Here is a 10,747-nt window from a genome sequence, read left to right as displayed (position 1 = left end):
AAAAAAAAAAAAAAAAAAATTGCTTTTTCCTCCGGCATATCCCAACGTTCAAGTGTCAAAAGTCCAAGTCGCTTCCCCCCTGAGTCCTGCAGGCTGCAGAAAGGATGAGGCTGCCTTCTCCACAAAAAGGAGGTTGAAGGCTGGAGCTTCAGTCGGACCAAAAATTGGGAGCGATGGGGAAGACGGGAAATGGAGTTTCGGCATTTGCTTTACTTCCCACGTTTAATTAATTTGCAGGACCAGATCCCGGCCACCCTCTTTCCTGCTCAAGCAGCTCAGCAGCCCTTGACTCAGGCGTGAAGACTCAGTCAGGAACAACGACAACTCTTCTTCTTTTGGGCCCCTCTTGGAGGGTTTGAATTTGATGGGATGGCTGTTTCAGGAGGTGTGATTGTGGAGTGCCTCGTGGTCGATTTCGATTCTGACAGCTGCATTATTCCGTGACGTTGGGTGGACGTGGTCCGTTCACGTCAGACGGGGGGTTAGCTCGTCGACCGATTTCGACGAGCAATGGCATTGTTCTTCCCTTCGAGCGAGGGCAGTGAAGATCGAAATCAACTCAGAAGTCAGGATAGACCACGGAGCTCTCGGCGTAGTGGACTTTGGCCTGGGATGCAGCTGCTCAGAGACCGAGTACATCCACCCGTCAAGGACCTTCCAGCCCAAAATCGTTATCTATGTCACTTTCCTGGAAGATTCCCAGCCGGTATCTCTCTGGGATATCCACTCGATGGTTTCCTCCGGGCCAGTGGATGTTATCACGGTTCACGACATCATATCGTCGGTCACATATTCTGTCCTGCTTTGATTACCTATAGTCAGCAGTTGCTTGTGATAATTTCAGGGATGGGGTACGCGGACCCCAGGGGTTCTGGGAATGAATGGGCAGCCAGATTTGGTTTCTTTGCTCCAACAGATACAGCTAGACAAGTCAAGAGTTGATGCACTTAACATCATGCTTCAGCGGAAGTCTCATGGCCCGTGTGCTGCTGTTCTTGACGGTATACCCTACCTCTGAATTTTAAGTTGTCTACGCAATGCCAGTAAGTCGCTGTGGCATATCAAGCTTGTTATACGGAGTCTCTGCATGGGGTGCTGGTGTCACGGTAGGTTCTCGCATGATGCAGGTTGTTCTCACGACTCCCTCGAACTCATCGTTATCAGCTAGCGGTTTAGAAGGATAGAGTTCGGCCCTGAGTAGCGAATGTCTTATTGAGCAATCATTGAGCTGTCCTGCGGTCTGGTCAATGTGACAGATTTGAACTCTGATAGAAACTCTCCGAGACAGTGGACTTGCCCTCGCCATAGCTCCAGAAAAGCCCAAGTGAGCGGAGCATATAATGCTACTCTTAATACTTTAACGTTTGAACTACAAGAACAAGACTGTCTAGGAGGATAGAAAGCCATTTCTGCGCTGCTTGACGCAAAAGCAACGCTTACAGGCAGCACACTCAAGTACCCCACAACGAGCGTCTCGCCTCTCGTTCCACGAGGCATGCCTAGCCTAGGATGAGCACGAGATAATGCCATAGGCAGCGCAAGAGAATGATAACGACTAACAAGTGCTCGAGTAAAGCACGTTATGGTCTGTTCACAGCACTCAGCTAACAATAGTCTGTTGCACAAAGCTGAACTTGGCGATTGCAAGGATTTATTACGCGAAATCGTCGTCTTGTTTGTCGTCTCGCAACTTTACGTCCGGATCGATTCCGTATGAATGAGATTGAGAGCGAGGTGGTAAACTTAGGTCCGTAATCCAGTTTCCCTAAGGTAGATTTGAGATGAATTATATCACACGGCATCTAAGATAGTCAATCGGATCTGTTTCCTGCTGCATCCTGCTCCTACTTGTGTTGCACAAGTTCATCCAATCCGACAGCGATATGACTTGCATCGACTCCAGTGTAGGCTGCTCGTGGCTTCTCTGTGCGACCACATTGAGACATATCGGATTGGTACTGCAACGGTAGCATGTATCTCAAAACGACAGCTACCAGATTTGCTCTGCTCCATTGAAGTCGACAAGTAGGTGCCTTCAAGTGCGGACAGTACCAGAAACACGTTCCATGAGCAATCGATATATCTGCTACCGAAGCTGTAGACTGCCGAGTGTGAGAAGCCAAGGTCTGGAGGCCCAGCCAAGGTAGTACATAGTTTCCCACATTTTGGCGGAAATCTGCAGGTATACGGGCACAAGGGCCACGGGTGGCTGGCGACTGACGTGCGTACCTTTCCGAGGGCTGAATAAAATTATATGAAAGCCGGTCAGTGGTGTTCTCTTGAAGGTCAAGCAAAAGAAAAAGAGACGCAGGAGAGAACACTCATCGATCTTTCTTCTCCGGTGCCCTTTCCACACCACGAGCATGGGCTGGTCATTGTCCTCTCTAACTTCTACCTTGCCCAGTTTCTCCCAATCTCCCTCCGAGGTCGACTCCATAATCGCGGTTATCAAAGGATTTGTCTCTGCACTGAATTCCAAAAACGCCATCGAGTTCGAAAAGTACTGCGTGCGCGCAGGGGGTATGTCGCTATGGCCACCGGCACCCACAACGCCTCGTTTCTGCACGATTGGAGCTTTCGTGGAGCACATTGCAAAAGTCGAAGACGAGATCGACGAGCAGATCTGGGACCCTGAAGTCAAGGTGTACGAGTCGGGGAATCTCGCTACTGTTTGGGCGCCTTTCCGAGCTAAAATCAACGGGGTCGTGAACCATGTCGGCGTGGAGCTTTTCGTCCTGCATAAGCTCAATGGCAAATGGAAGGTCACCGGGTTAGCTGATTCGTGTCGCCGTCCGACAGAGGAGGAAAAGATATCTTTGTTATGAATGGAATGGAATGTGGGATCTCTTGCTGTAACACAGCGAGAAAGGAAAGGAGAAAAAGCCAAGCCAAGAACAGAAGACCACAACGTAATAAATAAGCTAGGCTATGTATCCAGAACAAAAAGCACGGGTAGGGTATATATGTGGAGTACCCATGTCTATCTCTGTAATATATATTTAATCCTTCCTGCCTCTAAGAAGCTCCCAACCAACACTTCCATCTGCGCCTTCCTTCACGGTCATTTCCTCAACAGCTTTCACCAAGTCGTAGCATATCTCCTCAGACACAGCACTGTCCTGCTTGTAAGCAGGGTGTTTCGCGACAAATTCGCGGATCCACTTGGCACCGGTCCATAGAGTCCCGTTAGCCCGCTTGCGGATGAAGTCGAGATATCTTGCCAGCGAGCATCGTGTCTCAACATCTACATTGACGCTGTTCAGGTACGACTCGACAAGAGGGATCAGCCCGGGGAAAGTTCCATCAGGAGACCCGTTGATGATGTCGGCAATTGTCATAAGCTGATATTCTGATTCAACAGGGGCAAGAGGCGGCGACGGCGGAGGAGTATAGTACGCAGAGGGTGTGGTTGATGAAGCGTTGCTGCTACTCGACGATTGTTGATGCCTGCGGACCGGTGGAGAAAATGGATCTCTTCGGAAGTAAAACTTCTGATCGAGGACCGCATTGCGCGCGTGTGCCGTCTCCATATTCTCAGTGGTTCTCTGAATTGGGATGTAAAAGTTCAAATCAAAGCTCAAGATTGCTCGGGTGACAAGGACGATGAAGATGGCAAATGCAGCGTTCTCAAAGTCAGTCATTTGAATTTCCATGGACCGAAACTCGACTCTCCAGCCAATATCGTGCTTCTCTGGTGGTGGTGGTTTGAATCGCATGTGCTGCCAGTTTGTCGACTGAAGGTTCTCAAAATGATCGGCCTTGTTCAAGTCAAGTTCCTCGAGGTCTTCCGCGAAAATGACAATTGGGTCACGAATAAAAAGATGTGCGAAATGCGTGGCCAAGAGCTCGTCCATACCATCTTGCATCAGGCGGTTCTTGATGTCTTCGTCCACAATTAGATCTGGATCCAAGTACTCTTTCCGTAACCTGGGGTCTTGCGAGATATAAGTCGAATTCGAAGCGTATCTCGATTTTGGAATCCTCCACCTATCGTTTTTCAAGGGCTATACTGGGTCAGTTGTGCACTATAAAAGCCAAGCAAAACTAGGACTTACAAGCTCGCCAAGCTCCTCCCTCGTGCGGTCATCAACAGCATTGCCGATTTGATTCCATCGAACATCCGTATCCACGAGGAAGCCTTTGTAGATGGGTGTCGCAGCTGTGAGCGCGAGAAGGATCGGCCCTAATGGGCTGAGTTGGTCGTAAAGCTTCCTCCCTTCGGGAATATTTTTGGCTTGGAAGGTAATTTGGAGACAGCAACTGCCCATACCAAAAGCCATTGCGTCCATGTAGACATGGTCGTCCTTTGCAGCTCCATTCCTGACATCATCATCCTCGGGCCAATTGTGAAGATCATAGTCCACAGTTGGGTCTTTGAAAGGCTGAGGAGTGTTTTTATCTCTGAAGACCGGCACATTTAGTTCGACCTTTCGGCCCCTCCGTGCTCTGATATTTGCTGCCAATGTGGGGAATCGAATATGAGGATTTGCAATCTCATCAGGCACAAACTGAGATCGTAGCGCTGGCCCAGATGGCGGATAGTAGGGCTGGATATAATCATCTTTCGTGCCCAGTCTGGGGAAAGTAGTCAAGGTTATAGGGGACTCGTTTGGTGCCATGTGTGCCTTTGCCACTTCTCGTCTAAAAGAGGCTTGTTAGCGAGTGTGAGAAAACTTCGGTAATGGAGTATAGTACCTCCATCTCATGTTTGACTCGACCTTTAACAAATCCTTGAAGTCGATTCCCCACGGCCTTCCCGGTGTGGCCTCCAGCATGAAGCGCCCGAACTCAGGGTGAAAGTGAGGTGGTTCCTCGCCCTCACTACCAATCATCAGAAGTTGCACTACATCCCCAAAGCGACAGAACAGACTCACTGTTCCTTATTCTCAGAGTATGTGCATTTCCCTTCTTTCCAGAGCTCTTCATCTCGCGCCAACGATTTGAGAATCTCCGCCTGAGCGAGCGATAGACGGGCCTTTTTGGACGCATCATCCAAGGCTACGACGAGGTACTCGACCTAATGTTCAAGAGTGTGTGAGCTTGAGTACTGGAGTTGGCGCAATGGAGGCGGCCACTTACCTCGTCACCCCAAAGAAGAGCATCGCGCTCTTTCCCTTTGGCTCTATGCCAATTCGCTAATAATTGCTGCCCTTTGTTACTTGATGCCCAGGTCCTTGAGCCGCATTGGACTAACCTCAATTCCCCATTTCCGGACCTGGTCCGCTCGTTTTTTAGCCTCCGTCCACTCAAGTGCCGTCCCGAGCGCTCTGCGACAATGCAAGTTAGATTCTCCGTGATTGTTGTGGAGCTTTCTGAAGGTTTCTTGACATACAGTAAACCCATAATGTCATACCCGCAGGCCGGTTGAGAGAGAAGGCAAGGGTTCGCAAAAAGAGAGGAACCGGATAGACCGCGATAGGGTTCATAAAATGGCCCCGCTGATATGAGGGGTACCCGCGAAGCGTTTCGTAAACCGGTTTCTTCGGAGTCAAGTCAAAACGAGCGAAGGGAGGAGACACAAATAAAGACTATGACAATGAGACGAGGGACGGACAATGTGATAAATGAGGGACGTGGAGGGGGGGAAAAGCGCTGACAAAAACTATCGCCAACTCTATGCCCGTTGAGATTCTCGCCTGTTCTTCGAAGCGCAAAAGACCATCCCTATTGGTGCACGAGGATGCCTTGCACGGTGGGACCAGGTATGCTACGGCGGGGCTATAAATTATTTTATCGGGCGATAACGCAAATAACGCAGTTGGCGGCAGAAAATCTGATGGCTTGCTTGCTAAGCACTGCGGAGATCGCAGGTCATGTGACACATCCCCGTATATCAATGACTTTATGAACGAGGTGTAGTCCATCGCCAATCCCGGAGTTTTGGTTGGTAGGTGCTGCGGACTAGCTCTTAAGCGCTATGCTGATTGTTACAAGCTAGCAGCGGACAATGGCACATGTTTGAGAGGGCAAATTAGAGTAAACCTATGGCTGAACCTCCTTGGGAGCCTCGTGCAGCGCAAGTATTCGGAGAGCGGACATTGCTAATAGGGCATAGTAAGCAGTATCACATCCGCGGAAGCTTAACCCATGTCAGAAGTACCGAATTACCAAGCTGAAATGCATTTCCTCTCTTTGCAAAAGTACAAGGCATAAAACGTGGCACCCGTCTTCAAAGCCATTGGATATCAACATCACGCACAGTATAAACCCTCAGCGAGTAGTTCACAAGGTCGAAGAGAGCCGAATGGTAGCCAGAGTAGAACCGGGAATGGAATAAAGCAGGTAAGGCACCGGAGATCGCAGTGACAGATCAACGCCAACGTAGGCTCGTAGATAAACGATATCCGAATCTCTATTTACATAAATCGCTGTTTCGTGCAGCTCATACGCATATGCTGATATGTTTGTTTTTTCAATGTTGGTATCAATTGCTCCGGGCACCGTTCTTGGCGGCTCGGAGTTCATCCATCTTCGCAACGCGCTTCTTGAATTCCACGTATTGGCACTTCTCGTAGCTGTGTCGTTCGTCCTATATGAATGAAGAAGGGACCCTTGCATTAGCAACGACCAGAGGAAAAGAGCCAATGAGCGTGTAGCTATTGTCATACCTCGCACTTCCACGGGAGATAGTACTCTTGCTGTCGGCAGCGGTTCAAGGGGATCAGAAGATGTGCGCAGGAATCACGGTATTGTAAAGGAAGACGAGCAGCAGACATCTCCTCTCGGGTCGCTAATCCCATTGTCAGCATCCCGTTTCGAGCTCCAAAGGCCCGGGCGCTTTTGCTCCCCGGACTAGACGTCAATTGGGCGGAAGACGTACCCTGTGTATCTGCGAGCCCAACGGCACTCTTAACCGACTCGGCGACAGTCATTTTGAGCGGAGGAAGTGGTGCGATTTGGAGTGATTCTTTGGATGTGCCGGCCGGCTTGAGGTTTGCAGCTATTCCGGGAAGGTTGCTTGTTCCTCCTTCGGATGGGGTCATGTGATATCATGTGACTTGACACTCTAACAGGCTTAGCGCATTGAATACCACTTTACGCGGTTGGAGTCCAGAGCGCGTCTTGCCCAGCCAGTCTGCAAATCCTCGCGTTTTGACGATATCACTGAGTTCATGACGAGCCACCTGTGGCTGTTCTCGTGATTTTTTTCGACGTCCATCATTAATCTGAATACTTCTAAACTACGGCGCTTCACATTGGCGTTGATGCCTCGAAGAACGTGAATCTAACCGCCGGTTTTCGTCTGAAGAGACGCCCAATACCTCCTTCGCTAGTCCTGTCGGATCGAACCAACCCTACCACATCGGACATCATGGCGGCAGTAGACTTTTCAAATGTCTACTCCGCTACTTATAGCAGTGTAAGCTACTCACAGCTTGTTGGTCCTCAAGCAAACTCCCAAATTTTCGCCCCTTTGTGTTGTGCGAAGCCGAAGTATCAGTCTGACGCCGTTGCTAGGTTCCGGTGTTTGAATTGAAGATTGGCACGGAGAGTGTCATGCGGAGACGGTCCGATGATTGGATCAATGCGACACACATATTAAAAATGGCCGGGTTCGACAAACCGGCGAGAACCCGTATCCTCGAGCGTGAAGTACAAAAAGGAGTCCATGAAAAGGTCCAGGGCGGGTATGGCAAATACCAAGGTATATCTCTCTTAGACATGAATCTTTTGCTTTGTGTCCTAAATTGTTTTCATAGGCACATGGATCCCGCTTCCTGAGGGCCGTATGCTCGCCGAACGTAATAATGTCATCGATAAACTACGGCCGATTTTCGACTTCGTCGCGGGCGATCGCAGCCCTCCACCGGCGCCAAAACACACTTCCGCTGCATCGAAGCCGAGAGCCCCAAAAGCCAGCAAGAGAGTCGTGAATGAAGAAGTGTTCACCGCTGCCAAGCCCCATCGAAGCATGGGTCCTCCCAGTTTTCACCACGAGCAGTATGATGTCAATGCTGGGTTTGACGAAGACGAGTCTATCGAACAAGCAACACTTGAATCATCGTCGATGATTGCAGATGAGGAGTTCATTTCCATGTCGCATAATGGCACCTACTCCTCAAGGAAACGCAAGCGGGGAATGAACGAAGTTGCTGCCATGTCATTAAGCGAACAGGAACATATCCTTTATGGCGACCAGCTTCTGGATTATTTCATGACTGTCGGGGATGCGCCAGAAGCCACTCGTGTTCCTCCTCCACAACCACCGGCTAATTTCCAGGTGGATCGCCCAATCGACGATTCGGGGAATACCGCTCTACACTGGGCCTGTGCAATGGGTGATCTGGAAATTGTCCAAGACTTGCTCCGTAGGGGAGCAGACATCAAAGCGCTGTCTGGCGATGAAGAAACACCGCTAGTACGCGCCATTTTATTCACCAATAACTACGAAAAACGAACGTTTCCAGCACTTTTGGACCTGCTCCTAGACACCATTTCATTCAGGGACTGGTTCGGTGCCACCTTATTCCACCATATAGCACAAACAACGAAGAGCAAAGGAAAATGGAAAAGCTCTCGGTATTACTGCGAAGTGGCACTCGAGCGGCTACGCACTACGTTCACCCCGGAGGAGGTTGATCTGTTGCTTTCCTGCCAGGACTCCAATGGAGATACTGCGGTCCTAATCGCTGCTCGAAACGGAGTCTTTCGCTTAGTCGACGTGCTTTTATCCCGTTGTCCACGAGCCGGTGACTTGGTGAATAAGAAAGGCGAAACTGCTTCAAGCATCATGCAACGAGCACATCCATTAGAAAGAGACCTCCCGCCCGCTCCCTCATCAATTACTATGGGAAATGATCACATAGATGGCGAAATTGGGCTACTTAACAATTCGGAGCCCCCATCTATCACGTTACCACACGACGTCTCACCTGCCACTGCGCAACTGCTTTCACGCATTGGTGTGATCATGACAGAAGCAAACAAGAAGCTTGCTGCAAATTATGGCGGCGCAAAGGCGAGCCAGCAAGACTCAGATGACGTTGCGAATCCAGAGGCACTATACGAGCAACTGGAATTAGATCGACAGAAGATTCAGAAACAAACCGACGCACTGACTGCAAAGGAGGCTGCCGAGGAATCGAGCGATGCACAGCTCGGGCGGTACGAGCATATGAGAAACAGTTACGAGTCTCTTCTAGAGCGGATTCAGCGAACGCGCTTAAAGGAGCGTCTAACCTCCGCCCTAGTTCCTCCTCCGCCATTAGCCCCATCATCGACTGAACAGGCCAAACTTATCGCTTCCTTTCAAGCAGCTCGCACATTATGCGCTGAACAGAAAACACGACGTGTTGCGGTGAAGGAATTGACCCAACAAAGAGCTGATGCTGGCGTCAGCACGAAGTTTGATGTCCATCGCAAACTCGTGGCACTCGCTACAGGCCTCAAAGAAGAGGAGCTGGACCCGATGGCCGCAGAATTGGCGGAAACTCTGGAATTTGACCGAATGAACGGGAAAGGTCCTGGACTTGAGTCTCCAGAGACAGATCATAAAGACGGGGCCATTCAATTCTCAGGCCCGATAGTATCCGTGGATGCATGAATGTGCTCGATTTACGCTGTGATACTCGCATACCCAACCGCAAACCTGGCTGCTCTCTATAATGTTTCCCCACAATCATCTGGCTCTTTTCCTCATTTTCGAGAATTCGTGAATGATACCAGTGTGTGGGTGGCACTTTTGTTGTTATACCCTCTCTTGTCAGCAGATACCCTGTTCTTTTAATCTCTGCACTGTACTATGTGAGCGGATCTCACTGTTGCACTATCTCTTAGTTGGGAAGACGAAACTTGGCCGTGTTTGGCATAGGCCCATGTGGACGACTATACAGTCCTTGTATGACAGGGTTGTAGGAATGACACTGTATATAGGAATTGTCATGAAATAATTCAGGAACCAGTTTACGCTTGTCATTATCTTCTGGAGAGTCCTTGCTGCCAATAACGCCATAATCTTCACCTCACTCCCCGATAATCTACGACAGGAATATCCATTCCATCGAAGCAGGGCAAAAGAAGATCCCTCGAATTTCCTGCAAGAATCACGTTTGTGCTCCCAGAGGGGCAAAAAAAGCAAGCGAGCGGCACCCCAGGAACAGCACACTTGCAGGCTGAGTGCTCCTGTCCGTCAAATCGCCCATCCAAGCTCCCTATTCGCCACCTCTTGTGAGTCAACAGGGCCCAGCCCACTTAGGCAGACAGCAGCCAGTCATGAGGACGGCGGTTCCTGAGCGAATCTTGCAAGAGGAATCCAGTCTCACTGGCGATGAGGGAAGCCACGTTGTAGGGCGCTAGGCCGGGATCCTTAGAACGAGGGCCAATGGTGGTGGCGGATTGGAAACGAATTCAAGACGAGACAGGAGGATTCTGGGGCTGGATTGGCTGGCCCCAGCGGCTGTTCTCTTTGACTGCTGCAGGTGATATTAAGGTGGGTAGGTAAGCTGGTCAAGGGGGTGTGAGGTCAGTGGCTAGGTTAGCTCGGTGTTTGGACTGTGGTGGGATGTGGCGGGAGAGATGTCTCTGGTAGAGAGCCCCTGTTTCAGAATGATGAAGAGATGGTTCGAACAACTTGGGTCTCTGTTGTGAACTCGATCTGGCACCCCCAGATTGTCAGTGCACTGTCCAGAGGGCGTTGATCCGGGTCACGGGTCACAACATTGGGGTCCTTTGTTTCCAGGCACCTCAGACGAAAATGCAGCGCCCAATCAAATATCTTGAATAGCCCAAAGTGGCTGCTTGGCCCTAG

The 10,747-nt window shown here is 50.1% G+C and overlaps 3 protein-coding genes across 3 annotated transcripts; 1 reads left to right on the top strand and 2 right to left on the bottom strand.

Moving 5' to 3' along the window:
- Positions 1 to 2,645: 2,645 nt before the first annotated feature.
- On the bottom strand, positions 2,646 to 5,726 carry BJX68DRAFT_234411 (glutamate--cysteine ligase). The gene is made up of 7 exons (XM_071039744.1): positions 5,333 to 5,726; positions 5,195 to 5,267; positions 5,080 to 5,145; positions 4,875 to 5,017; positions 4,696 to 4,821; positions 4,056 to 4,641; positions 2,646 to 4,004 (listed from the first exon to the last, which is right to left on the bottom strand). The coding sequence occupies exons 1-7, from the start codon at positions 5,341 to 5,343 to the stop codon at positions 3,000 to 3,002; spliced, it is 2,010 nt and encodes a 669-aa protein (XP_070900448.1). The 5' UTR covers positions 5,344 to 5,726; the 3' UTR covers positions 2,646 to 2,999.
- A 45-nt stretch (positions 5,727 to 5,771) lies between these two features.
- BJX68DRAFT_234385 (NADH dehydrogenase [ubiquinone] 1 beta subcomplex subunit 7) lies at positions 5,772 to 6,925 on the bottom strand. The gene is made up of 4 exons (XM_071039743.1): positions 6,821 to 6,925; positions 6,609 to 6,730; positions 5,935 to 6,529; positions 5,772 to 5,887 (listed from the first exon to the last, which is right to left on the bottom strand). The coding sequence occupies exons 1-3, from the start codon at positions 6,870 to 6,872 to the stop codon at positions 6,425 to 6,427; spliced, it is 279 nt and encodes a 92-aa protein (XP_070900447.1). The 5' UTR covers positions 6,873 to 6,925; the 3' UTR covers positions 5,772 to 5,887; positions 5,935 to 6,424.
- A 302-nt stretch (positions 6,926 to 7,227) lies between these two features.
- BJX68DRAFT_55645 (putative APSES transcription factor) lies at positions 7,228 to 10,167 on the top strand. The gene is made up of 3 exons (XM_071049387.1): positions 7,228 to 7,360; positions 7,459 to 7,645; positions 7,701 to 10,167. The coding sequence occupies exons 1-3, from the start codon at positions 7,313 to 7,315 to the stop codon at positions 9,542 to 9,544; spliced, it is 2,079 nt and encodes a 692-aa protein (XP_070900446.1). The 5' UTR covers positions 7,228 to 7,312; the 3' UTR covers positions 9,545 to 10,167.
- The last annotated feature ends 580 nt before the right edge of the window (positions 10,168 to 10,747 follow it).

This window comes from Aspergillus pseudodeflectus (genome assembly GCF_044049435.1).
Source record: "Aspergillus pseudodeflectus strain CBS 756.74 chromosome Unknown BJX68scaffold_15, whole genome shotgun sequence".
Classification (NCBI taxonomy): Eukaryota; Fungi; Ascomycota; class Eurotiomycetes; order Eurotiales; family Aspergillaceae; genus Aspergillus; species Aspergillus pseudodeflectus.
Note: the sequence above shows the minus strand (reverse complement) of the source record. Positions and strands in the feature narration are given on the sequence as shown.

What these genes read in the sequence shown, in the direction of transcription:
- BJX68DRAFT_234385 (XM_071039743.1), bottom strand. Translation starts at nt 6,872, where the DNA reads ATGACTGTCGCCGAGTCGGTTAAGAGTGCCGTTGGGCTCGCAGATACA. An exon ending in TGGGCTCGCAGATACACAGG is followed by an intron (nt 6,731 to 6,820) that starts GTACGTCTTCCG and finishes CAATGGGATTAG; the next exon opens with CGACCCGAGAGGAGATGTCT. An exon ending in ATCTCCCGTGGAAGTGCGAG is followed by an intron (nt 6,530 to 6,608) that starts GTATGACAATAG and finishes TCATTCATATAG; the next exon opens with GACGAACGACACAGCTACGA.
- BJX68DRAFT_55645 (XM_071049387.1), top strand. Translation starts at nt 7,313, where the DNA reads ATGGCGGCAGTAGACTTTTCAAATGTCTACTCCGCTACTTATAGCAGT. An exon ending in ACTCCGCTACTTATAGCAGT is followed by an intron (nt 7,361 to 7,458) that starts GTAAGCTACTCA and finishes CGCCGTTGCTAG; the next exon opens with GTTCCGGTGTTTGAATTGAA. An exon ending in CGGGTATGGCAAATACCAAG is followed by an intron (nt 7,646 to 7,700) that starts GTATATCTCTCT and finishes TTGTTTTCATAG; the next exon opens with GCACATGGATCCCGCTTCCT.
- BJX68DRAFT_234411 (XM_071039744.1), bottom strand. An exon ending in CTCTTCTTTGGGGTGACGAG is followed by an intron (nt 5,018 to 5,079) that starts GTAAGTGGCCGC and finishes CTTGAACATTAG; the next exon opens with GTCGAGTACCTCGTCGTAGC. An exon ending in GGGAGGAGCTTGGCGAGCTT is followed by an intron (nt 4,005 to 4,055) that starts GTAAGTCCTAGT and finishes GACCCAGTATAG; the next exon opens with CCCTTGAAAAACGATAGGTG.